The 27,858-nt window shown below is 36.2% G+C and overlaps 1 protein-coding gene and 1 long non-coding RNA gene across 5 annotated transcripts in view; both read left to right on the top strand.

The window, feature by feature from the left end:
• Positions 1 to 7,709: 7,709 nt before the first annotated feature.
• LOC310889127 lies at positions 7,710 to 18,829 on the top strand. Of its 4 annotated transcripts, none has more exons than XR_014576391.1 (5): positions 7,710 to 7,918; positions 8,025 to 8,119; positions 8,456 to 8,570; positions 16,026 to 16,165; positions 18,715 to 18,829. It is a non-coding gene; the product is annotated as an uncharacterized lncRNA (long non-coding RNA). The 4 variants fall into 4 exon arrangements; XR_014576393.1 differs by adding an exon at positions 11,336 to 11,442 and having other exon boundaries at positions 7,710 to 8,119; XR_014576392.1 differs by having other exon boundaries at positions 7,710 to 8,119.
• A 2,824-nt stretch (positions 18,830 to 21,653) lies between these two features.
• The window catches only part of RIT2 (Ras like without CAAX 2), a 194,030-nt gene continuing 187,825 nt past the window's right edge, over positions 21,654 to 27,858 (top strand). The window contains exon 1 of the mRNA XM_083816185.1: positions 21,654 to 22,053. Within this exon, the coding sequence (XP_083672311.1) occupies positions 21,951 to 22,053 (103 nt within the window). The 5' untranslated portion in view covers positions 21,654 to 21,950. The remainder of the gene's footprint in view (positions 22,054 to 27,858) is intronic.

Below are 27,858 nucleotides of genomic sequence, written 5' to 3'. Positions count from 1 at the left end.
AATAGGATTTCCATACATCCCCAAACTGTGCTTTGAAAATACACTTCTTATCCAGAGCTGTATGAAGCTGATGGAAAAAATAAATAAAATTACCTTTGATTTCACTGTACAGTGAATGAGCCCCTTATGAAGAGCATATTTTTTCCAGACAACATCCCTACAAAATCCATTACAGGATGACAGCCACATGGATATTTTAGTAGGGAAAGAATGATTAGAGGGTTTAAAAGCAAAAGTGACAATTGCTTTTTGTTTGACATACAAGGAAAGGTTTTGTTAATGAAAGGTGTTTCCTTGGCCAATAAAAAAACTAACTAACAGGTAATTAAGTGTATCAGTAATGGTACATAAGGCAACTAAATTGTATAGATTACACAGTAGGTTATAAGAAACTTTTTATTTTTTTACTTTTTTCCATTAAACAAAAAGAAACAGAACTAATGATTTGGTTCCCCTTATATTCATAAGCATATTTATAAGTATTTGGAATTCCTATATAAATTAGAGAAATTCTCTTCTGAGAATTTATATCCTGTCAGTTTTTTTTTAATTGGTGCTGTCATAGAGGGAAAAAAATAATTGTTTTGATTTTGTTTTTCTGTATCAAAATCTTGCATGTAAATGCTATGCTCTTGAAGATGTTTAATTGGTTTTGATTCTTATTATAGTATGCCATTTTTTTCCACAGTTCATGGGAGAATTCCTTGGAAGAGTTAATAGTAAGATAGTGAGAAAGACATCTGTGAGCACTGTTCAGAGCAGTTCACATGACAAAAATCTTGCCACACTTCTGTGCTTCTACTATATGTAGTGGTTGCATCCAATACCATTCCTGTAGCTTTATAAGGCAGTTAGAAAAAAAATTCTGTCCTACTACTAAACCCATAGATACTGATTTTGCACATTTGGGTGATACATTTTTCATTGATCAATTATTGCCCTGCTAAACAACATCAGGTGTGTTTGACAAATTGAATGTAACATAATATATGAATATATTTTATGTTTTTCTCCCCCAGCGTTTGTAACCCTTGTAAATTTACTCCTTCTGACTAAAACAGCTATAGGCTCAACTGCAATAGTAAAAACAAATTAAAATTTAGGGACATTCCCAGTGAGTGCCTGGGGTCAACATTGAATGAATTCTCAAATAAGATTAAGAATTAACCACTGCAGGCGTTTTGGGCTCTAACTGCAAAAGCTACTTTCAGAGTCATTGGGGAAAAAGCCATACATGACTGAGAATCTTAAAATCAGACATAGGGACATGTTTTATTTTAGTAACTATAAATATCTGCATGTGAGTTAGTCTCCTGATCTCCTTTATAATCTAAAATTAGGTAAGAGGAATCCTGCCTTGTTGCTGTTTCTAAAGTCGTGTTTGAGAACGCCACCATCCATGTGGCCACCACAATTTAGAAAACTAGACACTACCTTAAAACCAGATCTGGGGCTGGAACAGAGCATAGCCTGCTTTCTTTGATGTGTGATGTGATGTGTGTTAACCACTAGTAAACTGCTCTGTTTCTCTCCATCCATCATGTATATTGCACTTCTATATTGTGGAGGTGGCTACTTCATCCAAACTCTTTTCTACTAGCCTGCTGAAAGGAAAGACCATTAAACTGCCTCACCTACAAATGTAATTAGGCATCTAAATCTGTGCATTTATTGTTTATAATGGAACATGCTGTAAAGAAAATGAGCTTGTTTGACAGCGATTGTAAGATGTTGCCATGATGGTTTACAAGTGCAATTCAAGATTTGGCTAGGATATTAATTTGTTTGATTCAAGAATTTGCTAGGATATTAGAGATATGGTTTCACAGGAGAAAGTAAAGATTCTTTCCCACTAACTTTTAGTATCAGTTGTCTGACTTGTTTTGTACATGCTATTCAGCTTTAACATTTTTCCTGATTTCTACCTGTTGAATCCGAGTAACTCTACTACAATTCTCATAGTAAACTCTCAGCTTTCCACCTGTACAAGGAACACTATTTTATTCTTACCTTTTAAGTGGTTGTATTCTTTATACATTGAACTTTTCTTGTAGATGTACTGCAAGGAAATTAGCCGACTCTGTATTAGGAGCAATAACAGTGAGCTCCCTCTTATAGATCTTGCAAAATATTTTGCCTTCCTTTTGTTATTTGTATTTTTGGGAGGATAATCTGAAGAAACTGGAATATTTTGCAAAGTACTAACCTGAATATTTTGTAGTGTAGTTATTTCCATATGTGCATTCTTTACCATTTGCAATTCCTTAAAAATGATACAGCTAAAATAGGTTTTACACTTTGAAAGATGGGGAGAAATATATATATACCTGCAAGTTTAATAGAATTTTCTAGTCTGGTTGCATCTTAGTGTAAGACATGAGGTAATAAACATGCATGAAGGAGACATAAATGGGAATACTAAGAGTGTGCAAATGGAACTGGGAAAAGAAAGATGGAAGTTATGCCTCCTGTAAGTATTTCTGCATATTCTAGTTTAGATTGTGTAGTATGAATGCCCAGGCAAGACTCTGATATACTAATTAACTAGCAGAGTGGATTTGGATCTGAGTAGGAAATCTGACGGAGAAGTGCACATTGTGTTACTGTTTCGATTGTTTGCTCAGAGCTGTAGTAAGAATTTACTGCCTAAACGTCTGCTGAACTGCATATTGTCTTTTTGTTGTTCTTGCTTGATGCTACTAAAAATGATTCAAAGAGAGAACTGGAAGGCCCATGGGTGAGTGCTGACCCAGACACTCAATGGCAACTAATAATTTGGGATGTCATAATTTTTTGTGTCTTTAGCCTGAGCTGAGACCTGAATTTCTGAAAAGTTTTCTGTACCAACACCACAGTTAGAAGAGGAACAGTTATATGCATGTCTGTTGTTTTCCTTAATGAAGGAAGGAATACAACTTTCTGGGAACTCACTTTCTTATGAGATTCAAGAGTCAGGTGATGCCTATTTCATTTGTGATGGAAGGGAATGCTTGCTTTCCACAGGTTAAGTACAATCCATTTATTCTGCTTGAATGCCAATCGCCAAAAGATATTTGTTATAAGTGTACATCACATTTTACACAGTATATCGTGTTATTTAATGCACGTTCTCTACAGAAGGAAATAAAAATACTGGAAGAGATGTCCAGCTTATCACATCAGTATCATTCATATCTATGTCACCAGTGATAATAAAAATCCAAACTTCCTGACAGTTCTGTGCTATCTCTGGGAAGGGGAGGAGCGAGGAGGGAGATTCTGATGCTCAGGGCATTTAAGTGCAATATCATTATGATTGTCTGAAGTGGGTTTATAGCAAGTGTAAATGTGTTTTTTGATGTAATGCTGGTGGGACAAGCATGAGTCTGTAGCTAGAACTATGTAAACCCAGCAGAAGAGTGTGTCAGGAGCAATGATTATTCTTATGAAAGTTAAGTAAATGAAGTATTCAACTTCAACTGCATGAAGTTCAACAAGGCCAAGTGCCAGGCCCTGCATCTGGGGCGTAACAACCCCAAGCAGCGCTACAGGCTGGGAGAAGAGTGGTTGGATAGCTGCCTGGCGGAGAAGGACCTGGGAGTACTGGTTGATAGTCGGCTGAATATGAGCCAGCAGTGTGCTCAGGTGGCCAAGAAGGCCAACAGCACCCTGGCTTGCATAAGAAGCAGTGTGGCCAGCAGGTCTAGGGAGGTGATTGTCCCCCTGTACTCGGCTCTGGTGAGGCCGCACCTCGAGTACTGTGTTCAGTTTTGGGCCCCTCGCTACAAGAAGGACATGGAGGTGCTCGAGAGAGTCCAGAGAAGGGCAACAAAGCTGGTGAGGGGTCTGGAGAACAAGTCTTACGAAGAGCGGCTGAGGGAGCTGGGATTGTTTAGCCTCGAGAAGAGGAGGCTCAGGGGAGACCTCATCGCTCTCTATTAGGTACCTTAAAGGAGGCTGTAGCGAGGTGGGGGTTGGTCTGTTCTCCCACGTGCCTGGTGACAGGACGAGGGGGAATGGGCTAAAGTTGCGCCAGGGGAGGTTTAGGTTGAATGTTAGGAAGAACTTCTTTACTGAAAGGGTTGTTAGGCATTGGAATGGACTGCCCAGGGAGGTGGTTGAGTCGCCATCCCTGGAGGTCTTTAAAAGACGTTTAGATGTAGCCCTTAGTGATATGGCTTAGTGTAGGACTTGTTAGTGTTAGGGCTGAGGTTGGACTAGATGATCTTGGAGGTCTCTTCCAACCTAGACGATTCTGTGATTCTGTGAAGTGTAATTGCTGGGTGAAGTTTTGGAGATTGGATGAAATGAGTATGAATTCTGTGAGATTTACATGCTGCCAAGGTTAGGTGGCAGCTGGCTGAAGTATTACCCCATTCTGAAAATTGACACATTCTCTTCCTGAGTGTGTCAGTTTGTGGTAAGATAGTGCTACTTCTAACATTTCTAACAATGCATGAACTCTTCAGAAACCGTAGGCTGGAGTCCAGGGCTCATCTTTAGTTGAGTGACCCAACTAGGTTGAAGCTGTGTTTTTATAATACATCCCCATCAATCCTATTTGTGACAAAGCTGAGGTAGAGCAAAAAAAATCTGTCCTAACTCATAGCAGCCAATATTCAGTGGGTCAGGTCAGTATGTTCCTCTGCAAGATGTGAGTTGTATGATTAAGTTTCTGAACTCCTAAAGAGAGCTGTGGAGTTGGAACCACAGTTCTGTTTTTTTTTTTTCTTGTATTTTTTGATGATGCAGAGTGATGGTACATTAAGTGGAATTGCCCCATGCCTTTCTTTTCTCTGAGTTGCTTATGGACTAGAAGTAAAGGGCTTCTACTCTGATATGGGAAATGTCATTTCAGAGGTTCAGAACTGTAATGGAAAAAATGCTGTTTTTTTTTTTTTTCTGAACAAAATGAGCTGTAGCTATAATGACCTTTTTTAAATAAATCACTGTTTCTGATATGTCAAAGGACCACTTTAAGCATGCTGATTGGATGGAGAAACTAGAGAAATACTTGGAGTGAAACAAATGTGGAGTTTCCAGATTGCCTTGTTATCGAGATCAGTATTTCTGGGTATGATAAGCCCCTCAGAAAACTTCCGAACAGGTCAGAGAAGCAATTACTTTTCAGTGGCCCTGGGAATAGGTAGTGTTGGGTACTGAGCTTCTGGCATATATTCAACAATGGCATTTTAGACAATCTGTAATTTTAGCAGGGAAGGATCTAAATACCACACCTCCTTCCCATTCACTTTCTCGTGATGTATTTTTCCTGTTTTTGTCATGCTTTTCTTTGTCTGTTTCTTTGTCTTTGTCTTATTCCCTTTCTACTCTTCTCCTTTGCTCCCCCTTTCTTTTCGTTTCCTCCGTCTCCATCTTTTTTTTTTTTTTTCTTCATGAACAGAACTGGTTCTTTTGGCTGAAGTTGGAACAGTGGTGATTCTGAAATTTGGAGGGATTGTTGCCATTCATACTGCTGCAAGCTAAGAAACAGTGGTAACTGTAATATTACTTCACCATAGTGCTTCTTCTGCAGATAGCTCCCCAAATCCTTTGCAAATTCTAGTTAGTATTACTGCTACTGTTCTGTTGATTAATAGGCATAAACATAAGCTTGTATGCCCAACCACAGTGGCAGTGAAACATTATAGGAGTGTTGCTATAGGACACTCTTTTCAGCCCTCAGGGGATGTTGTTTAAAATCAGGGCTTGTCATACATTATGTTAGGCCATATGCTCTGACTGCTGTGTGGATACTGTTCATCACTGGTGCATAGCCCCCAGTGTCAGATGTAAAATGAAACTCCAGTTTGAAATCTATACTTGTCACGTTCTCATGTTTTTGGGTCCCTGAGCACTTCAGGTAATTCCAGAGACACCTGTTTGCTAGAATTTTTTAAAACAGTTTCAGACATTGAAAGCATTATATAGGCTTATGATTTATGGATGTGCCTGACTCTTGTCCTTATTAGTAATTTTGGAGTACTTGAAGTAAACATTCTGTACATTTTCTATATATTTTATTAAGGACAGCATGGTTAGGAAGTCTTAATATTTGAATGTCTTAATATTTTCATCTTGTAGTAATCAGTGGCTTATATTGGTTTGGCTGGTTTTATCCCCGAACAAGGTTAAAGAAAAATGAGGGTAAAAGTGGTTTCATGCTAGCTTAAAACTGTCCAGGTTTCTCAGAGCTTTTCTGACTGGCTTCCTGAGGTCTGAGGGTTTTGCTAAATTATATTACTTCTTAAGGACTCCTGACACACTGTCAAGAAACCATGAATCAGAGTTAAGAGAAATCCATGTGGTTCTCCCTGTCCTAGAGACTAAAATACTTCAGGAATTGCCACAGGACATGCTGCCAATTTCTTTCCATTGGTAAAAGATTTTCCACTGGGTAGGTTTGCTGGAGTTTGGGAAGCTTTTGGTGAGCTATCCAGATCTAAAAAACTCTGGAACAACTTTAGTCTCAAAGCACATCATAAATGCAGTGATGTTGCAACAAGAAGCCTGCAGTCTATCAAAAGAGATTTCAGGATAGTTATGGTAGGGCCCCTGATACCATCTCTTACAACATCCTTCTTGATAAACCATCCAAGTGCAAGTTGAGTGGGTGCATGCTGCACTGAGTGATGGACTGGCTGAATAGTAGAGCTCAAAGGGTTGTCGTGCAAGGGCGCTACATATGACTCATGGCCAGTCACTAGTGATCTTCCTTGGGGCTCAATTCTAGGGCCACTTCCGTTCAGTATTTTTATTGGTGATTTAGGTGCAGGTGTTGAATGCATCCTTAATGAGTTTGATTATACTAAACTGGGAGGTGCTGTTGACTCTCCCAAGCTTTGCAAAGGGATCTAGATTGATTGGAGCATTGGACAATCATCAGTGGTATGGAATTCAAGGGTAAATGCTGGGTTCTACACCTGGGGCTCGGTAATGCTGGACACAAATATAGGCTGGGAGATGAGCAGCTGGAGAGCAGCACATCTGAGAGGGATCTGGGGGTACTGATTGACAGCAGCCTCAACATGAGGCAGCAGTTTACTGTGGCAGCCAAGATGGCTAATCACACTTTTGGGTGCATTAAACCCATAGCCAGACAGTCAAAAGAAGTGACTCTCCTGCTATATTTAGTGGGTGCAGCCTCACCTTAAATATTGTCTACATTTTTCGGCTCAACAATATAAAAGGATGTCTGTCAGTGTTCAAGACATTTGGACAATATCCTCAGCAACATGCTTTCACTTTTGATTAGACTGAAGTGGTCAGGCAGTGGGACTTGATCTTTGTAGGTCCCTTCCAACTGAACTATTCTACTGCATATACCAGAAAATGTAAACAAAATTGTTTTTATTTTTGCATTTGATGGCATCAGATACCTTGCAGCTTTCTGCTCCTCTTATTTTTCTTAAAACTGTGTTTTAAGCTGGTGTTAAAACACAACAAAACAAAACAAAGCAAAACAAAACAAAAAACTGCAGATACTGTATTTTTCCTGTTTCTGAAGTATATTAACTTCCCCCCCACCTTTTTTTTTTTTTTTCTGGAGACGGAATTATGCCCTTAACAACACTTCACAAAACACCTGTGAAGGTGTTGTACCCAAAGCTGCCATCACTACACATAGATTCTGTTTTATCTTATCACTTTCTCCACCTTTGTTGAATATTTACATCTGCTGGTTCTTTGAAATTTATGAACTAATTGGCTGATCCATAGGTTGCGGTGAAGAGAAGTCTGTCTGCTGTGTTCTAGGATGGTAAATAGGGCAGAAAGAATTAAAATGGGTGACAAACAGAGCAAGAGTAGAAGATAAAGTAATCATAAAATAAAGAAGTAAATACAAGGGAAGCATAAAAGCACTAGATGAACACTACACAATGACAAAAAGAGGACACCAAAACAGAAATGAAATGCTTGTGGTCTGTGATAAATTCAGGTAGGTGTTATGTCCATTTTCTGACCATTAATGCGAGTGGGAAAGTTGTTAACTTCATGAGGCTCTTGCATATGCTTTTTAAAACTGGATGTCTTAATGTTTATAGGAGACTCGTTGTTGTCTTGGGTTGCTTGTTCTCCAGTCGTTAAGGCATGGAAGTTGCTGGGGGTTTGCTGTTGCTGTTTTGTTGTCGACCAATGAGTAAGTACTGCTGTGGGATGAATGTTATAAGAGGGGAGCCTGTCCTCAATATGGGGATGCAACAAGAATAATGAAGTTATGTCCTCAATACGAGAGATGAAGTTAGGCCCTCAGTAAGAGAGAGCTGAAGTTATGTCATCAATAAAGAAGTATCAGTTACTGATCCTAAAAGAGCCCTGGTGTCCGTGTGGTTGTTACACCACATTCCATGACTCAGGATGACTTATGAAATGGGTACCTATTAATACAGAATTTTGTTAGGCATTTTGCAAAAGCAGTAAGAATTTTTGTAATCCTGCAAACATCTACTTCAATAATTAACTTTAATTCTCACAGTTAATAAATATATTGTGCTAATGAAGCTATGCATACCAGCTGGAGGCCTGGCACTTCATTTCTGTAAATGTTTAAACTCAACAAGGAAAACAGCTCCTCCTGTAAAGTTCTCTTGGTAAGCAGTCTTTTTTTTTTTTTTTTTTTTTTGAATATGAGATCAGGAAATGCTTTTGCCTTGGTTTAATGAAGCCTTGAATGTTGATCTGAAATACATTATGTTTCAGGTGATTGCCAAGTCTGGGATTTTGGAAGTCCAGGGGTGTAGAGATATACTGTACCTGCAGGGAGTGGCATGAGATTTACAGGATGATGTGAATCTTAATGGGAACAAAGTTTGTGCCCCTTTTAGCAGCAAAATGAGAAAAAGAGTGGATTCTCAGGTGGAAGAAATTTCTAGGCTAACAAATTACTTTTGGTAGTTTGAGAAGAGTTTTCTGGGTTGAGCCTTTGAGCCCTTTCACCTTTCTCTCCATTTCTATAAAAGTGACAAACAGAAAAATAAGAGAAACATCCATAGCAACCTGATGCTCATAACATGGCCTCATTCTGTTCGTTGTAGCCACAGACTTCAGTTTGAATGAAAATACAAATCTGTGAAATGATAGCTGTCAGATATGTGGTGGCTTCTCAGAAAACTAGCTTCAGAGGACACATACACCTCACAATAATTCTCCTGAAGAGTACACCGAAAAAAAAATCGGTGATTATGGATCATTTTGAGGACAGCAATGTGAAGTCAGTGATTGTTCTTTAGGAATTAATTCATCAAAGATCACCATTACTGTCCATCTGCTTGAAGAAGAGGTGGTAGATGGGAGAAACCCAGATGGTTGGAACAGCTGCACAAGTCACACTCCACTTCCAGTTTCCCAGTTTATGATTCTTCTTACCTCACAAACCAAAGCCCAGGAAAAAAGATAGAAAATGTGGATTTTTATCACTGAAATCTAGTTAACTAATTCTGCCCAAAGACTGGGAAAAGTAACCAGCAACAGGCAAATTAGATATCCTTCTAATGCAGGTTTCATTGGATACTGTGCAAATAAAAAATGAGGTAGTAGATTAAATAAAGATATAACTTCAGTCATGAACTGGAAAACAGCCTATGATTAGCACACTAGAAAGGTTTGCAAAATAAATTTTATAATGATTATATATGATATCCACATAAAAGTGTATTAAACAAGAAAATGTTAATAGCTGAAGATTTGCAAATGAATGAAATCAGCAAGTCATAAGTCAAACTCATGTTGCTAGTGGTTTAAGAAAGAAAATGGAAGCCCATTTTTAAAAATACAGTGCAGGAAGAGAATGTCTATTTGACATTATTGTCTTAAGTACAACAGGATGCTAGGCAATCACTCAGTTGTAAAGTGCATTGGTAAACAAATTGTGATTAATTGGAGAGTCTTTGACAGTATCAGTCTTAATTGTCTGCCTTTAATTTGAGGTTTCCGAAGATTCAGAACTCTAGAAAATCAAATCTCCTTAAGTTTCAGTGGGCTGTCAATTAAATTTGACTGATTACACTCACCATTATCCTATAAAGATAATCCACAATTAATTGCTATACTGTGCAAATAGCTGCAAGACAAGAATAGTTTACAGACTTAGGGAAACGTATGGTAATGTGCACCCATGCTCTCCACACACCTGAATCTCAATTTTAATATTCCCAATGTCCTTCCAATGTCAGAATTAGTGATTTTTTATGAGACTCATTATAGTGCATTTCTGCTGCAATTGGAAGATTCTTTAACATGGTTCATGGCCCATACCTGCCAGATGAATTACTATTGCATATACATGAGAAGAAAAAGAAATGCAGGCTGGCAAATTCAGTATTCCAGATTTGCATTGGGATTTGAATCTTTAGGATTTTGAGGACCCAGGGAAAGATCTTTCTCCAGAGGGCTTTCTGTACTCTTTATTTATGCAAGTTTGGCAGTTAAAGCTTCCTTTATTTAAAATACAGTTGTGTAGCCCCTGATTGTATGGATGAGATTTGTAGGAACTTTTAAATTAGATAATCCTGTTATTTGTTCACTGAAACACTAACATTGAGCATAAATAGAAAGAATTAAAAAAAAGGTAATAAAAAAAAACACAAAAGAAAACTCAGAATTTGAACATTAAGCTTTATGTAAGTTTAAGTGATGTGATGCAGTTGTATTTATGGAAGGATCACTGGAGCTAGCTACGGATTCTAGAGAACAGAATCATAGAGTTCTTAAGTTTTATTTTTTTGGGTAGTAGTGGGGTAGAAATCATAGTGAAACATGAAAAAGGTGGGAGAGAGAAGGGGAAGATCGCTACAATATAAGACATTGCAGTGATTCTGTTGCAAAAATACAACAAATTTAGTGAGAAAATGTTAGTGAATTTTCTGCAGTACTGAGTGGAGATGGATACAATAAAAAATCCTAATCAAACTTATTTTGACTCATTAGTGGGTTTATGTAATACATTTGTTGCCAGTGACACTTTCTGTTTGATCAAGGAAATTTACATTACTAATGGCCAAATGAAGAAATGAAGATGTCAAAGAAAGAAAAAAAAAAAAGGAAATAAAAAAGAAAAAGTTAAGCCATTCATTTTAAAGTTGCAGCACAATTTTACAGATTCTCCCATTGAAGACAATGTGTAGTCGTAGCTCATAATCTTCCTGGAGAATGAAGGGTTTAAATACTCTAGAGAAAATTAATGGTAGGCAGGCAACAGTTATATCAAAGGCACTGTCTGCTTCTTATCCAGTGGTTAAGATGCTGAAAGAAATTTCTTGGCAATACTGTTTTAAGACTAGGTCAGCATGAATTATTGTACTGTTATTGAGAAGTATATGCTTTACTAAAACCTTAAGCAATGTGTTTATAAAAATAGTTGCTGCTCAAGAAGAAAGAAAATATCAGTATTCTTTTGAGGAATTTACTGAAAAATGGAAGGAACATTAGAACACAGAAAAAGGGAAGGGAGCAGAGAAAATGCAGGTAATTCTACTACCATTTTAATGTATGAGTCATTAAGTGTGGATGAAAGTACAAAGTTGAGCTGAAAGATTTGCATGGGGGGGAAAAAAATGTTTGGATTGATGTGAGATAAACTTAAATGCTACTTAAAATCATGTGGAAGTAAAAGACACCTGGAAAAATAACCTAAGAATTAGTGTTTGACTTTTTAAATTAAATTTTATCAGCTGTTGGCCCAAAGATTGGAGGATATGCATAGGAAATAAAACAGCAACACAGATTAGTAAACAGATATTTGCAAAATGAAAATATTATAGGAACTGTTCTGCGACGGTACTCAGCTAATAAAGAATACCTGAAATCCACTCAAGGTCTTTCATCTGAAGTGTATCAAGGACTTGTCTGGGTTCCAGTATTCAAGAATACTTTATTGTCTCTAGTTAATAGAAAGAATATAAATTCCTCTGATCTTTGTTGGCCACTGTCTCACATGGTATTTGTGTATTCCAACCCATTAAAGATCCACTGTTGGTTCAGCCTTTTCCTTTTGTTATATTGTCAAGGAACGTCCACAACAAACAGCTGCAGCAAAACTAAAGAGAATATATATATATGTATATATATATTTTTTAGTCTAGCCCTTTTCATTAATAACTGTGGATGTGTCTTCTAGGCACATTAATAGCAAAAAAAAAAAAAAAAAAAAAAAGAAAAGGCAAAAAAAATAAAAAAAATGCCGCAGTCTGTCTCATGGGTACACGCAAAAGTCTCTCTTTCTTTCCAAACTTGAGTCTAGCACAGGTGGTGTGATCCTCAGGGCTTTTGTGTCTGAACTCTGGATTTGATCTTATGAAATGAAGAAGTATTTGGGACTTGAGAACTAATCAAATACAGTTTAGTTTTACTGCTACGTTCTCAGAAGCAACAAGTAAATGGCTTTTCAATAATACCATTTTTACCTCTTTGAGTCCTGGGCCAATGTAACCAGTAAAAAAAATATTCAAATTTTATATCATTAAATAAATACTTATAAATATTATTTTAAGATAGATCTTGTTAAAAATATTTGGTTATATCATGTATGTTTGTTATTTGTGTTTGTACATATTTGTATGTATACATTTGATCCTAAACTTTAAAAACTTAAGGAAAATATCCTTGTAGAGATTTGTGGACATAATGCTCTGGAATTTGAGAAGTAGATGTTATGGTTAGCTTTTGAATACTACTTGTCATCCAGGTAAATTTAATGGATGTTTATTTTATATGGTGATATATGATTCTTCATCTCAGTCTCTGAGCTCAGTTATTTAAAGGAATTTAGACGTGGGCCTAGCCACGAGACACTTCTCCATCAAAGAATAAGGGTGAATCAGGAAAAGCAGAACTGCCAGGATGATGATGATGATGATTATTTCTAAAAGGGATTGTATTTCCAGATAGCTATAGCTGAAAGTACAAACAGCTTCTCTGAAATACTAAACTGTTTAGAGTCAGACGGTACTTCTGGAAAAGGAACCTAACCTAACATTGGTAAGCACAGAGAAGCAGTGGGCCTGAATTTTAATGTAGAAGTAGCTTGTGTCAGCAGTGTGCCTACCTGAAGACTTCTTGATTATACGCTTTCAGCAACAATCTTAGGTAATCTGTTGAACTTTGCAGGGCTTGGCCTGTTTATGAGCTCTCAAAGGTAGCCAGACTTTTAAGTAATTCTGCTTTCTTTAAGCTATCTACATTTGGTCTACAGGCTTTACTAACTGTGGCCGTTTGAGAACACCCATCCTAAGTATGGAATTTGGAAAAATATATTTTCTTTGTGAAGAGAAATCTGTCCTCCCCCTCCCACCCCCCCCCAAAAAAAAAAAAAAAAAGATTTGATTATGTTGTCTTTGTTAAAAAAAAAAAAAAAAAAACACTTATGGAAATATGAAAGACTTTTCATCTTTTTTTTTTTGTTTCCAAAGCTCTAGTAAATGACATTGATGATGTGTCACAGAAGCAGTGCTAATTTGGGCTTTCTTTTCCTCCCTTCAGGCAATATATTTTTGCTAGTTTTACAGTAATATCACTTAATTTAAATATTGTCTTTGCTGAGCAGAAAGAATGCTCTTACTTGGTATATGAAGAGTACTTTTGGTGTTATCAATATGCTGCTGATAGCTCCAGGAAAGTCATCACTTGGTGAATTTAACCCTACAATTAGTTCAGTATTCTGAATTTGCAGACCTGTCTTAAGTTTTTATCCTTCTCCTTGCAGATTGTAAAGAGTTTTCTTTTCTTTATAGAGCAATGAAAATCACATCTGACAGGAAAACTGACATTAAAGCTTGGAAAAACAAGTTCAATAGATCACCTAGTACACAATCTTGTCTCGGACAATTCTTTACTAATTTGAGACCAGTAAGGAATGTTAAGCAAGTGGGAAGAACTAGAGTTCTGTGTCAGTCTTCTGAATGATTTTTTTTTTTTGCTAAAGTTGAGCTTTTTAAAGTTAAGCAGGTAGTGATATAACAAAGTTTACAGTATTTTTTTTTTCCACTCATGGTTAATTAATAACATTATAAAATTACTTAACTGCTTTGCTTTTCATGACATATACAGGTTAGATTAGGTCTTCTCCAAACATGGAAACCTATTGATTTTACCGTATTTTATAACAATACCATCTTTAAACTGATTAATGGACTAACTAGTGACAGACTGTCTAGTGTCTTTGGTAGAAGCATGTCTTGAACTGCAGTGGAAGTCAGAAGTGGAATATTTGTCATCTTTTACAATACAGGTCTGTAAGAATTTTCCAAATAAATTAGTGTTTATCTATCTCATAATTCACTTGGTAGAGCTTAATGTCAGAGCTGATCTCAGATTTAGAAAACGTAGTAATATCCTTCATACAGGATTCCTCCTGTTTTCAATGCTGTTTTTGCATAAGCACCCGGGAAGCTATCAAAATAGGTATGATCATCAGAACACAAGCACAGATATGGAAAAAAAAAAAGTCAGTAGAAACTTGCAGTCAAAGAGACTGCACTACTGCTACTGAAAACAACAGTGTGTATATATATATATATATATATACATTTTTCTATCATTTTTGGTAGCCCATAATTCACCCCCCATTAGACAGCTGAATCCAAGCCTCAGTTATGCTGTACTCACTAAACATTCTGCTCTGCTCTTCAACATAAGAAAGAATATGCTCAGGGAGAGATTTAGCTATACAAAAGTCTGAATTAACTTGAAGGATCCTTTCACTGATGATTTTAAAGGAACTGTGGCTCTTTTGTTGTCAATACAGTTATTCAGCTTTATTATGTACTCAAAAGATAATTTGAGATAAAAGATAATAATTGCAACTGATATAAGAACTACAAAAGTACTTGACCAACAGAATGATGATAAACAATTTGATATTTAGATTACAACTATTACAGTATGTAAACCAGTAAGTGATACCTACAGAAAGGTAGGTCAGAAAAAATCAGATTCATCCTGTTTGGTGTTTCTGTGATGAAACTGAAACTCGTCTCTTACGGACAGCAAAGTGAATAAAATAAAATAAAAAATCTGGATGAGTAGTAGCAGATCAAATTCAAGAATCTGTCTGTTGCTGTCATTTGTTTTTGGTTTGTTTTACTGTTACATTTTGGCAAGGCTCTGTGGTGAAATCACACACTTGGTTATACCTGTTCCTAAATAAAAAGATTAATAAAATAATTTTTCTTTTTTATAAAGGGCCAAATGCCTTTATATCTGATGTCCGGGAAGACTCCTAAACTCAATTCTTCAGTTCTAAACAGGGAAAATATGGCAGCATCATATGAAAACAGCTGCCTATGCATCTGGCAGTTGAACAGCATTGTCAGTAGCTGCAGTAGAGTATCAGTACTATCTTACCAGATACTATAACATAAGAATGGCATAACTTCAGAATTCCAATTATTTTTAAAAGTGTATGCTCAATGAAAAACACCCTTATCCAAACTAAACAAATAAAAATGGCCTTTAAAGATGCTGTTCTGCTAGTATCAACTGTGCGTACATAATGTGTATCTCAAAATACTATTTTGTGTCTTTTGAATTAGTTATTGGTCCAGTGTCCAAATGAAAATTGCCATAGAGTCTTAAGAGGGTATGCTTTTTGACAGTGTCGTGATACAACTTGTATATGGAAACATGAACAAATTTGTTGGCAATATTACATTCAGATGGATAGAGAGCACACTTGAGAACTGTTCTAAACAGTGAACAAGTCTAGAGAAGGAACACAGGGAAGGTTGTGAAGATGTGTGATTAAATCTGAAAATACATCAGACAATAAAAAGCAGTATGGAATGCGTCAGGGCTGAGAAAGGCAATTGTGAGCTACCTGTAATCTGCAGAGGTGATGCATATGTAGGAAGAAAAAAGTCCAACATCTCTGTGACTGTTCTTGCCTGCATGTACATATAAGTTCTATCTATCTCTGTATCTATTCTAACTACAGAAGTTTTAAGGTTTAACAGTGTGTCTCTGGTATGAAGAAACAGCGATGGCCAACTAAAAGTCTGCGTGGAGTATAAAGCATGTGACCTAGATTAAAGAAACTTCTTTTTTCTTTTCAGGTGCATGGAATTGAGGGATGCAGTCATTACCATTATCTAGAAACCCTTTCAAGGTGACAATCATAATGGAAGAATCTTCTTTTTCCAGAAACCAATGTAACAAGGATGATTTGAAAAAGAATAGCAGCAAAAAATTAAAGGTAGGAAACTGGCACATTCTCAGTAGATTGTGGTACGTCACTGAGAGCATTCAGGAACAGGTCAGAAAGTATCAAAAATTTGATATCTGTTTATGTTGGTTGCCTATGTTTATTCTAACTATTCTAATCTTGAAATGCACCAGTAATAGGTGTAAATCCATGTTGTATGAAGGCTTGAAACAATGTCTTTAGATTTGGGAAACACATCTGAAAACAAGTAGGGGAGAGACTTTAGAAACACAAATAGCATAGAAGGTTAGAAGGTTAATAAATGACCTGTGAAGGAGGATTGATAGAGTTGCCTTTCTGGTGAAAAGGAAGAGGCATGAATGAAGAGAAGAGGCAGGAAGGCTTGGGAGAACAACATTCTCTGTATTTATCACGTTCATATACATTCATTAGCTTGCTATTTAAATACGTGTTCAGTACATTCACTATGTCTTTTCATATTAGCTGTAGCAGGTAGAATGAGAAGTATAGACTTACTCTGTAATAAAGGACATTTGAGTTTTAAAGAAGCTTCTCATAGGATAGTGAGGCAATTTATTTCAGTGCTTAAAAAAATAATAAAATGATTTATTTCTCTGGAAGACAATAAAGTTAAACAAGTATTGTTTGAATTAAATGGATTTGTGTATCTTCACAGGGATGAAAAAGATGACCTTTGCAGAGCTCATCTAACCCTGTTTTTGTAGTATTTCATATTGTAGTCATGCTTATTGTTTTCCTTCCTAGCAAAAGCACTGGAAGATGAATGGATTTAGAATAATCATATATTTGTGCTCATGGGGAGCATGTTTACATGTAGTTAAGGTTTTGAGGTCTTTAAAATTCACACATTCTGATTATCAGTGTTCCATTTGAAAGTATAAAAGTGCTGTCTATGAATGTAATTAAAACTCAACATATATCTACAAATGACCTGCAGTTATTAGTACTTCTTCACAGTAAGATCATAAATCAGTTGTGAAACCTTATTGGAAACCCAGAGGAAATAGCTTTTTCCCTTTGACATGCTCTAGGACATGACCTTCAGTGTTTTTGTTCTAGAAGTTAGAGCCATCACTTGCAAGATCTTCTAAAAATTATATTCTTGAATGTTCTCAAGAATGTGATAAAATGTTCCTATTTCTTAAAACTCTGTACAACAGCTACACAGTGTTGGTTGCATTGTATGACCTGGGATAAAGAGCAAGATATTGCTCTGAACTCATGCCAAACCTCCCTTCTGTTATGACAAGGCCAGAAACACAATTCTCCATTACTCTGTGGGCTTTTAAGTTGTTTCACATTTTCTGTTAATAGTTGGTCTCACAACTTTTCTCCTGTTATTTGCTGTTACCGCTCGACATACTAATAAGGCTTAGATTAAAATGCATTGCAGCGGAGACATGGGACAATATGTTGTCTGACACTTGGGACAGAAATAAGAACTTCAGAACAAAAGGCATATGTCTTAACAGCTTGAGCTAAAGAGCTGGCTTCAAGGTGGGAGGTTGTCAAGTGTCCCATCAAGTATGGTGAGGGATGTTTGACACAATGAGTCATCATACAGATGAGTAATTTGGAGAACAGAAAAAAAAGGATGGGGATTGCCTGAGCAAGTCAGGGTGTCTGTGGCAGATGGGTGATTGAACCACTGGGTATTTCTAGTAGGAATATGAATTACAAAAATGCAGAGTTAAGCTAGTGTGCCAAATGTAGCTTTTCTCAGGAGTAGGTTTGATCAGTGCTCCAGAGTTGTGCAGTGATTTCTGCATTAGTGCTTTCTTGTCACAGCAACGTTTCAGCAAGGTGGGCTTATAAGCCTTTTCTGAAGGATACTTTTTACGTATCCCCTCTCTGCTGTGCCTAGCATGTAAGAACAAGGGAAAAAAAAAGTGGTCATTTTTTCCATAATGGAATGGCCCCCACTGGGCTCATGCATAGTTGCTTATAGTTAAATGGTTAACATGTCTTTAAACCCACCACTTACTGGAGCACAAATCAGTCAAGATTTGCATTTTGCTTGCTAATCAAGTTTTTAAACTCATGAACTCCCTGCCTAATGACAAGAATATTTATCCAGGTTAATTGACAAAATCTCTTCAACATAAAGTGCTCTAGGAAACAATTTCAGAACATTTAAATGTTGTATTAACATCTCATTATTTTATTCAATACCCCCAGAGCAAGTGCAGATGTAGGATGAATAGAATGTATTTTATAATGGCATTTTCTCCAGAAAAAGCTCATCTTATACTTCTCTTGTCTTTTGCTTAAGACTAAAGCATGCTTAGAGATCTAAGCATATAGCTGTTTCAACGTTAACAGTCAAAACAGATATTCAAACAATGCAATTGCTATATTTTGAATACTGAATGCTCTTAGAAAATAGCTGTTTCTTAAAAAGTGATTTTGAATAACAAATTAAAAGAAATAGGAAAAAAAAACACAGCAGATTGACTGTATGGTCATAAGTAATATGTAAACAGCAATAGTGTCTGAATTTATTAAAGAAATGATTTATTACAGGTTAGTACCCCAAGCTTTTTTTCTCACCTTTGCAGCTGCTCTTGTTTGCCTGAGGACAGTTTTCTATGAATTTGCATCATGGTAAATGTATCCTTAAAGCAGAGAAACAATGAAATCAAACAGAGGATTAGAATTTGTTGTGGAATGAGCCATTCATTAAAATAAAATAAAATAACTCTAATATCTTAGGTTTAATTGTTGTATTTTGTACTGTGTCTTCCTGTTGTCCATGAAGCATTTCCACCAGTGATTTTTTTTTTTGTAACTGTAGTTTTAGGTGTTTTGAGATGAGTCATTTCAAATCTTTTTTTTTTTTTTAGTAGCAGACTGAAGGCAGAACCTTGTACTTTTCTGCTCAAATGGGAGATGGAAGACTAATTTATATTCTCATAACAGAGAATGAAGCTAAAATATTTGTCTTCCACTACAGAAATGAATAAAACTGGGGCAGATGAGGCTGTCAATAGGAAGTTAAGACAACAAACAATTAGAACAAATACTGCATTGTAAATAGGAATACAGTATTACCTTTTTAGGATCTGGACAAGGGCCTATGGAAGTGAAATAGTTAGGTGGATATGTTTGTCCAACTGTTTATATAATGTAATAATGCTTATTAAGCTCTTGTTGGTTTAATAAACATGAATCTTGGTCCTTAAAACAGGGACTTAAAATGGTTCATCTTAAAAAAAAAAAAAAAGCACTCTTCTAGACCTAAAAATTCTGCCTTAATTTTTCTAGATTATGTTCAAAAATGAGCAAATGGCTTTCCGTTTACTTCAGTCTTATTTTGCTCCTCGCTCTAACATAACTCTCTGTATTTCCTATAAACCTTCCTACTTTCCAGTGTAAACAAAGGAAAAAAAAGAAAGCCTTGCTACTTACTTTTCTCTGGCAAACATTAACAGGAGGAAAAAAAAAAATTCTTATCTATTACATATATATCATTTTCATTAATATTTTTTGAAATATTTTGCTTAGCTTGTCTTTCGAGTCACCCCCACAGCCACCCACTTCTCAGATGTTTTTAATGTCAGCCAAAGTTACTGCCAGCTATGGGGATACAAACTCCTGAGAAGGAGGTGGCTGTGTTGATGGGAGATTACCAGGAAAACCCAGCTGTTCTAATGAGTGGTTTTGGTGTCATTACTAGTTTTGTCTAGAATGTCAATACTGAGCATTTGAGGATGATTTTAATGAAAATTGAGTTCTAATCACAACAGGGATATACTGATCTTCCAGTCTCATACTGCTGAAGTTCGATATGTAGACATCACGTTATTACATTCAAAATTTCCTGTTTAAGTCATATTTTATGCTCTGAAGAACAAACCCTTCTGAATTCTGAGGTTTGTATCCAGGCCTGACAATACAGAACTGCTCAGAGCATGGTTATTACAGAAATCCTGTAGGACAACAGTTGAAGATCCTGATTCCAGAGGAGTACTCAGAGAATAGGGGCTCTCTCTCTCCTCTCTTTTTCTGTGTAGCTGTGAACAGACCACGATACTTTTTTTCCAGTGTTTTCCTTGGTCTGTTGGTGTGAGTCTTTAGTACTTCTTGAGCAAGAGATAATATTTAGTAGTCCTCAATGGATTTTTATTATTATTATTATTATTTTTCCATTATAAGTTCATTTTTACTGCCAAAAACTTTAAATAGAGTTCCTTAAGTCAGCCATGACTCCTATAAGTGCTTTGGTTTTGAATCCAGACACTGCTGTTTCATCTGATGTTTCCTAATCTTTGTATTAGGAGATAAAATGTTCTGCTCACCTTCTCTATTCCAATTATAATTTTATTAACATTACTGCGTATCTCTCCTCTTCAATCGTATATTTTCATAGTCTGTTAAACTATCTCTCGTGTGCCCTTTATACTTTTTCCCTCCTTCTTCATTTTCTTTAAAACATATCCTTAATCAGGCTATGACTTTTTTATTCTGTTGCAACTTCTAATTCTGTATTCCTGACTAATGCTGTGTTTACTCTCTGAAATACTTGGAGGAGTGGATAGATGGAGGTGTCTGACTTCCAAGACTGATTATTTTACCAGGTACCTCTCCTGCTTCCATTTCCTTATCTCCTTCACAGTTGCACATATGGAAACCCATCGCAAAGGAGAGCAAGTTTTTGCTTTCCACCTATTTTGCAGTAGTTTCTCTTTGGTCCTTGAAAATACTGTGTAACAGTTAAAACTGAGAAAGGATCTTATTACTTATCACATTCTTTGAATGTTCTACATCTGTTAAGGACATCTTCAGAAATCAATGAAGAGTTGCTGTCCTTAGTTGTAAGTTTGCACTGGATAATTCTAATTGGAGAATGTGTTACACTGTGCTATTCACGAACTTTTACTTTTTTTTTTCTTCTTTATTTATTTGTTAGGGCTGACCAGGTTGGTTAGATACGCCACTTTACATTAGTATGAAATATTTATAACAGTTTGTACTTCTATTTTATTTGCATGGATATTTTATAGATGAATAGGTCCTTCCCTCTAGTCCCAAGCCCCTTCTAAAGTTCTGTGTGGGGAAAAAAAAACAAACAACAGCAACAACAAAAGCAAAAACCACTTCACAGCCATTTTCCAAAATGTGTGGCTTATTTCTGCAAATAAAGGATGCAAACTGAAATAAAAGAAAATGATTTGGGGACAAGCTGAACCTTAGAAAACTTTGCAGGTAGCTTCATGAAGAACAAAGACTTTTAAAAGTTGTTGCTCATTTTGCTTCTGATTTTGTTAAATGTAAGTCTAGCAAACTTGCTGAACATAGGATGAATATTTAACTCCGAGGTGGCAAGGAGGTTGTCTGGTAGTCTTTTATTGTTTAAAATTCAAGCAAGTGATATGTGCAATAATAAGCATCATAATTAGGAAATGTGATCCATTTCTTTGTTCCAGAGGCTCTGCTGAATTTGATTCCAATGACACAGCAACACCCAGAGGTATCAGAGCTCTTGAGCCTCACAAAACTGCTTCTGTCCAGGAAGAGAAACACAGAGAATGATACAGAGCTGGGAGGGGGCAGAGGGAGATTTTTATTGGAAGCTGTTAAAGTGGTTGCTATGAGACCTTCTCCAGCTAACATAGGCACAGAGCGAGTGCAAGGCTGATAAATCGTATCTCTTGTATTATACCTTTCCTTTCTGCCTTTTTTTTTCTTTTTTCTTTTTTTTTTAAACGGACCTTTTGTAGTTCTTTAAGACCAGAGAAAGCACCTGCCAGTTGCTTTTTCTTCCCTTTTGCTCCCTTCTTCTGCCTCGTGCAAGATGGAGTTAGAAAATGAAATGATCAGCTCCTCCAGCAATTCTTCATCAGGCTCCAGAGAGTACAAGGTGGTGATGCTAGGAGCAGGGGGAGTTGGCAAAAGCGGTAAGTTTCAGCAGCAGCATTTTGGGGGAAAAGGGGTAAACTGGGAGTGTAAAGTTCACAAAACAAGAATGATTTATTAAGGGGTTTATTTCCTCTTTTTGTTGCACATGGTTTGGATAAAAGTCTATAATTGATGACTGAGGCAGTGAGTCAGCTTAATTTGTTACAGAGTGAAATATTATAAGCCTTTTTTATTAGATATTTTTGCAAAAGCAGCCTTGGCTCTATTGCATAAAGGAGAGAGCAGTCAGCTTGCTGCTGTTAGTGTTACAGCAGGTGCTCGTGGCACTGCAACACTTGGTGAGGGGTGATGGATAGTGCGGATGTAACTTGTTGGCCTCCTTGAGCCTAGGCAGAAATGTTACTAACTACAAGTCAGTTGTATGTGCAAAGTGTGGAGGATGCCTACAGTGACAGTGTTTTCTTCCCCACATCTTCCTTTGACTTTTTTGCTGAGTATCACTATGGCTCAGCCGGTGTTACTCTCCTCTCCCGTCCCATCAGTTACAGAATGCATGTCTGAGTCTCATGCCAGGCGATAAGGTAGATTTGCAGCATATTTTAATATCACTGTCCAGTGCTGGCAAGATATGCTACTGTCTGACAATGGTATCTCTTAAGAGGAGTCATTATTTTCTCCAGACAATGTTTTCTTTTTCCTAGATATTATCATCTCTTATTTATTCTCACTGACACTAGCATTCCCTGTTCTTAAAAAGACTTTGCTGAACATGCAGTGTTTGTCTCAGAAGCCAGTATACTGAGCTGGCCACGCAACAAGCATTTATTACATCTCCAGGAAATTCAAAAATAAAGAAGAGGAAAATAACCAACCAAACAAAAGGTAATATAATATATAAAGGCTAGATTCCAAACAAATTTCAGGATAAACAGTCTGAAGCACTAAACTGTAACAGTAGTGTTGATTAAAAAAGTTTTATTTCCTATCCAAACAACAAGACTAGGTATAGATATATATAAAAAACATATATAATAAAATTAAATACTGGGAATTGATATAATTTCCTGTGTATATCCATAATCTCTGTTTTCTTGTTATATTTGGCTTCAACTTCAGTGCCATATCTTTCAATGAGAGCTAATTCCCACCAGTATTGCTTAACCAGGCAAACAATTCTTGCACGGATGTTACGCTGTGATCACTATGCAAAATGGGAAAGAAGAAAATATTGGTTATCTCAGAGTAACTTTCTGCAGTTTCAAATTATCTTATCCATGTTAAAGCAGATGTACAGGTTGTGTCAGCTGGAACTTTCAGCAAAATGTCACTTTTTTTTTTTCTGAGTGCACCCAAAAGATGGCAGCAATTTTTTCCAAACATTCCTGTAAGACTCATGTAATTTTGAAAACTCATTCACCAAAACAAAAAAAAAAAATATTGCAAGCTGTACCATATTTATATTGTGATTGAGTCATAACAGCCAAATACTATATACATATTGAGGAAACTTTAGAGTTTCCACTTACTGTTAGATAAGAGTTTTAGAACACAAATTTTAAAATAAACAAACAAAAATTTATTCAAATCTCACAGTCATTGTTCAGAAAAACTTAGCTGATGATTTCGTGACACTAAAGCCTTCAAAGCTGTGGATTACAGAAGGTAATGACATCTCTATGAAGAAAGACCAGATAATTATTTAAGAAGAATTGTGTGTCTGTGTGGTCTAGAGAAATAAAAATGGGATGAAATGTCTAGTTATGACATTCAGTGGAATTATTGAAAACCTTCTGAGATAAACTGGGGAACAAAACAGCAACCGAGAGACTTAAGACTAGAAGAAAGGAGGCAGACTCCTTTCTCATCATTTATTTGCTATGAGCTTCCCCTATGGAATGGGCATGAAATATTTCAGTGAAATACTGAGCTGGCCCAACTGATGGCATGCTGATAGAGATAAGGAAGAACTGGTGTTACTCCATAAGCCATGTATTCATTCTGACTGATGCTTAGGCAGGATTAATTTACACTGGATTAAAAGCAGAAAAAGGCCTGAAGGACTCCTTCCATTCTACAATATGAGCTCTTCTTTCTCTTAGTGACCTAGATTCACTCTGTCCAGGAAATTACAAGTCTAACTACAAAAACAGGGTCAGGGTAGCATAGGGATGAGAGAGAGAGAGAGAAAGTCTCTTTTCATCCTAGACTTTGATAGGTAAGTGATATATAGGATGATATATAGGTAATATCTTGATTTCTTTCTTCCACTCCCTCCTCCTTCCCTTCTTAAGCCGTGTTAAATGAAGTAATAGCTGGGGTTAAGTTGCTGAGTTGGAAACAAACATCTTTTATATCTCTTTTATACTTTCAGTTCTTCATTTTGTTCAGTTTTAAATAAATCAGTTTTGGAAAGAGTTTTCTTTAAGAGACAAATTGCAGAAATGTTAGAAGATATCATTTTACTCTGAACACAGTTCACTTCTATGGATCCTCTGGGTATTTTGATCTTCTGTTTCCCACCCTCTTCTGCTCTTCTGTGCCACTTCATACTATGTGTGTGGAGGTCTTTCCATTGACAATTGCACACTCATTTTAAGGGGCTGTGGGTGGCCATTTCATGTGGGCAGGAAGGAGTAAGGAATGGGACAACAACAATGGATGTGCTTTTGGTGTTGGTAGTTACAGAGTGTTTGCTATCAGTTGTCAGTGTTGACCCTTCAGTTCTGTTTTCCAAGATAGCAGATAATCCATGAGGACAGCCAATTTCTTGTTATATGGGCTATTCACTCTAGTAAAAATTTCACAAGAATTGGTTATAAAAGGTAAACTCAGCACATTCAAGTCTGATACTAACTACATAAGGGTAATAACATATAAACTGCAAGTGGTTTAAGAACTGTCACTTCCCATTTGTAAATTAGTTTTAGAAAAAAAAATAAATCTCAGTCACTATTTTATAAAAGGGAAAAACAAAAACAAACCAAAAAATGACTACTGATAATAGCTAGTAGATAATACTGGCATTTAGTTAAAATGTACTAAGCTATTCACCTGGGAAGAGATTTCTGTATCGTAATTACAGATTATACATTCCCTACAATGAGTTGTCTCTTCAAAGTGTTCTGAAAACGGTACTGTTTAGGTTTTCAGAGCAATATGCTTATTTGTTACTTTGTGTGGGTTGTGTCTGATATCAAGCACAGCTATACACTTTGCCATAGCTCTGTTGCATGTTCAGACCAAAATAAGGCTAGAACAAGGAATAAAAATGAAAAAAAAAAAAAAAGGCAAAAAAAAAAGTAATGTTGAAGAACACTTGAAAAAAGGTAAATTTTCTACTTACTTTCACTTGACTATAATCCATACTGAAATTACACATTTCTAATGCCTAATGTATATGCTTTTCCAGTTTAAAAAAGGTTTTGACGCTCAGTCTTCTCTGGTTTGATGACAAATCTCAGGTCAGCTCAGAACCATTCAAAACTACTTCAAGTTGACTTACAAGTTTTAAACCCTAATAATCTTAATGGATTTGAAACAGGTTTTGATTACAAATACCTTCGTAGACCCACATCTGCTTGGTGAGCCCAGTACTCTCATGGTCCCTAGCATGATGCAGCTCAAACCTCTGGTTTAAATCTGTTTTGGAGTGTTACAAAGCATACATAAAAGAGCTTCTAAATCCTGAGGCCAAGCATTACTTGCTTATATTTAGCAAACTAATTACACTAATAACAATAATTAATTGCAGCACACTCTGCAAAACATTAACAATAATTAACTGAGGGGATGTACAGTGACTTCCAAAGAGAACAAACAAATTGGGGTACCTGGGCAAGCAAATAAAATAGAAAATTTCTGTTTCCTAAAACAACAACAACAAAAAAAAACTGTTATTACTTAGGCAGCCTTTAAATGCTGATGATTTCTCCATGATCTACCTGTACATGCATCTTCTGGGCTGAATGAAATGTTATTCTTTTTTCTTTTTTTTTCTTTTTTTTTTTTCTTAATAGAAGTTAAAGTTCATTTATTAAGAAGATAAATGATGAAGATAATCATCATGAAGATAATCATCATAATCATCATAATTATCAGAAGATAAATGGTGAAGATAATCTATTGTTTTTTTTCTGGTAATTAGTAACTGGAATTATACTTTTATCCAGAGAATAGGTGTATGCAAAGGGAGTTTCGTTATTCCTGTCCTGAGAAAGTGGCATTTAAGATAAGAAGATTTTTAAATAATAATAATAATAAAAAATAAAAAACGTATATCATGATTTTTTTTGCTAATAAGCTGTTTTTTACATTACAGAAAACATTTTTTTTCCAGATTTTATTTCTCAGACTGGTTTCCAGTTAATTTGCTGCCACCTTTAAAAATAAATAAATAAATAAAAATTGTCAATTACCCAAAGAGTTTTGTTAAACTAAAATATTTTTAGTTTTAATATATAAGTTTGGAAAATATTTGGATATATTTCTCCATGCTTGAATCTTAAAATAAGCAAAAACAAAATTCAGAACAAGCCAGCTGTCCAGAGGGAAAGAGAAGGAATTAAAGAAGAGGTTTTCTGTTTGTTTGTTTCTTTGAGCAAAAATGTGAAAAAATGTATTTCTTGGCCTGAACTGATTAGAGTAGGTTTGCCTTCTCTGTTGATTTCCTCTTTGCCAAACACCTTATATCTACAAATACAGGTGACTTGTCTGATTAGTTTCAGGATCTTGTGTACAAAATAAGTTCCATACGGTGGGAAAACAGTAATTTTTTTTATGATGTGGGAACTTATGTCATAGAAATTTAAGTGCCTAGTTTTCTTCTTTTATTGAGGTTCAGACTGCCTACTTTTTAGATTAGCTTGCCTGTTACTCAGTCTCAATAAAGCAAATTCAGTGTCTATTCATTTTAAGAAAGTCCTAATTGCAAGACTCCCCAGTAAACAGAAGTAGCTCTCACACCATGGAATGCATCCTGGAGAACTGGTTCACTTCAGCTATTTGTTAACCCCTTGGAAATAAATCAGTGCATGATCCAGGCTGCACTGGAAAAGGCTGAAGAGCAGAGCTAGAAGTTTTGCAGTTTTGTTGGCATCAGTAGATCCAAGGTTGGAAAGTAACATTTGGGTTTGCTGATACTGGTCTTACACCATCGCAAGGCTCACTATCCCAGAACATACTCTTCCTTAAGTTGCAGGGAGGACTGTGCTAGAATTTCACTACCTCAGTGAAATGTTCCCTTGTCCAATTTCTATCCCATATGTCTATAGATAATATATTGTGCTTCAATGAGCTTTATCCTTTCACATAAGCATGCGTTATTCTGAAGATCTGGTTGCATGATTCATAACTCGTGGAATATAGCACAGTAGCTTCCTTTTAAAATTAATTATCTGTTTTTCAAGTGTGCTGTATAAAAATGATCTTTGGTGTAAGTCGGGAACCTTTAAACTGATGCCATTCAGAGTATATATGATATACAGTGTATTCAAAATAATATTACAGTTGTGATAAATTCTTCACTGGGAAAAATATGAGACAGCTCTGTCCTCTGCAGGCAACATGCAAGGTCACTTATGCTTTTTAGCAGGTTTTACATTAGAGTATATCACCTTTGGCAGGGAATGACTTCTCAGTGGAAGGCAACTAGCTGCCTGTGAGTGTTTCTGTTGAAAACACACAAGTTCTTGCTGACCACAAAATTCCTCTATTTTTTTCCTATAAGGTGTAACATTCTGTTATACCTTAACTGCTGGGAGAACTGGCATTGGCATCGTGAAATGTCAAATCAGTTAAGCTTAGGCTGCAACTGAACTGCAGCTCTGCCAGCTTTGGATTTAATC

The sequence above is a fragment of the Anser anser genome (assembly GCF_964211835.1).
Source record: "Anser anser genome assembly, chromosome: Z".
In the NCBI taxonomy this organism is placed as follows: Eukaryota; Metazoa; Chordata; class Aves; order Anseriformes; family Anatidae; genus Anser; species Anser anser.
This window is presented reverse-complemented; position numbering and strand designations above follow the sequence as displayed.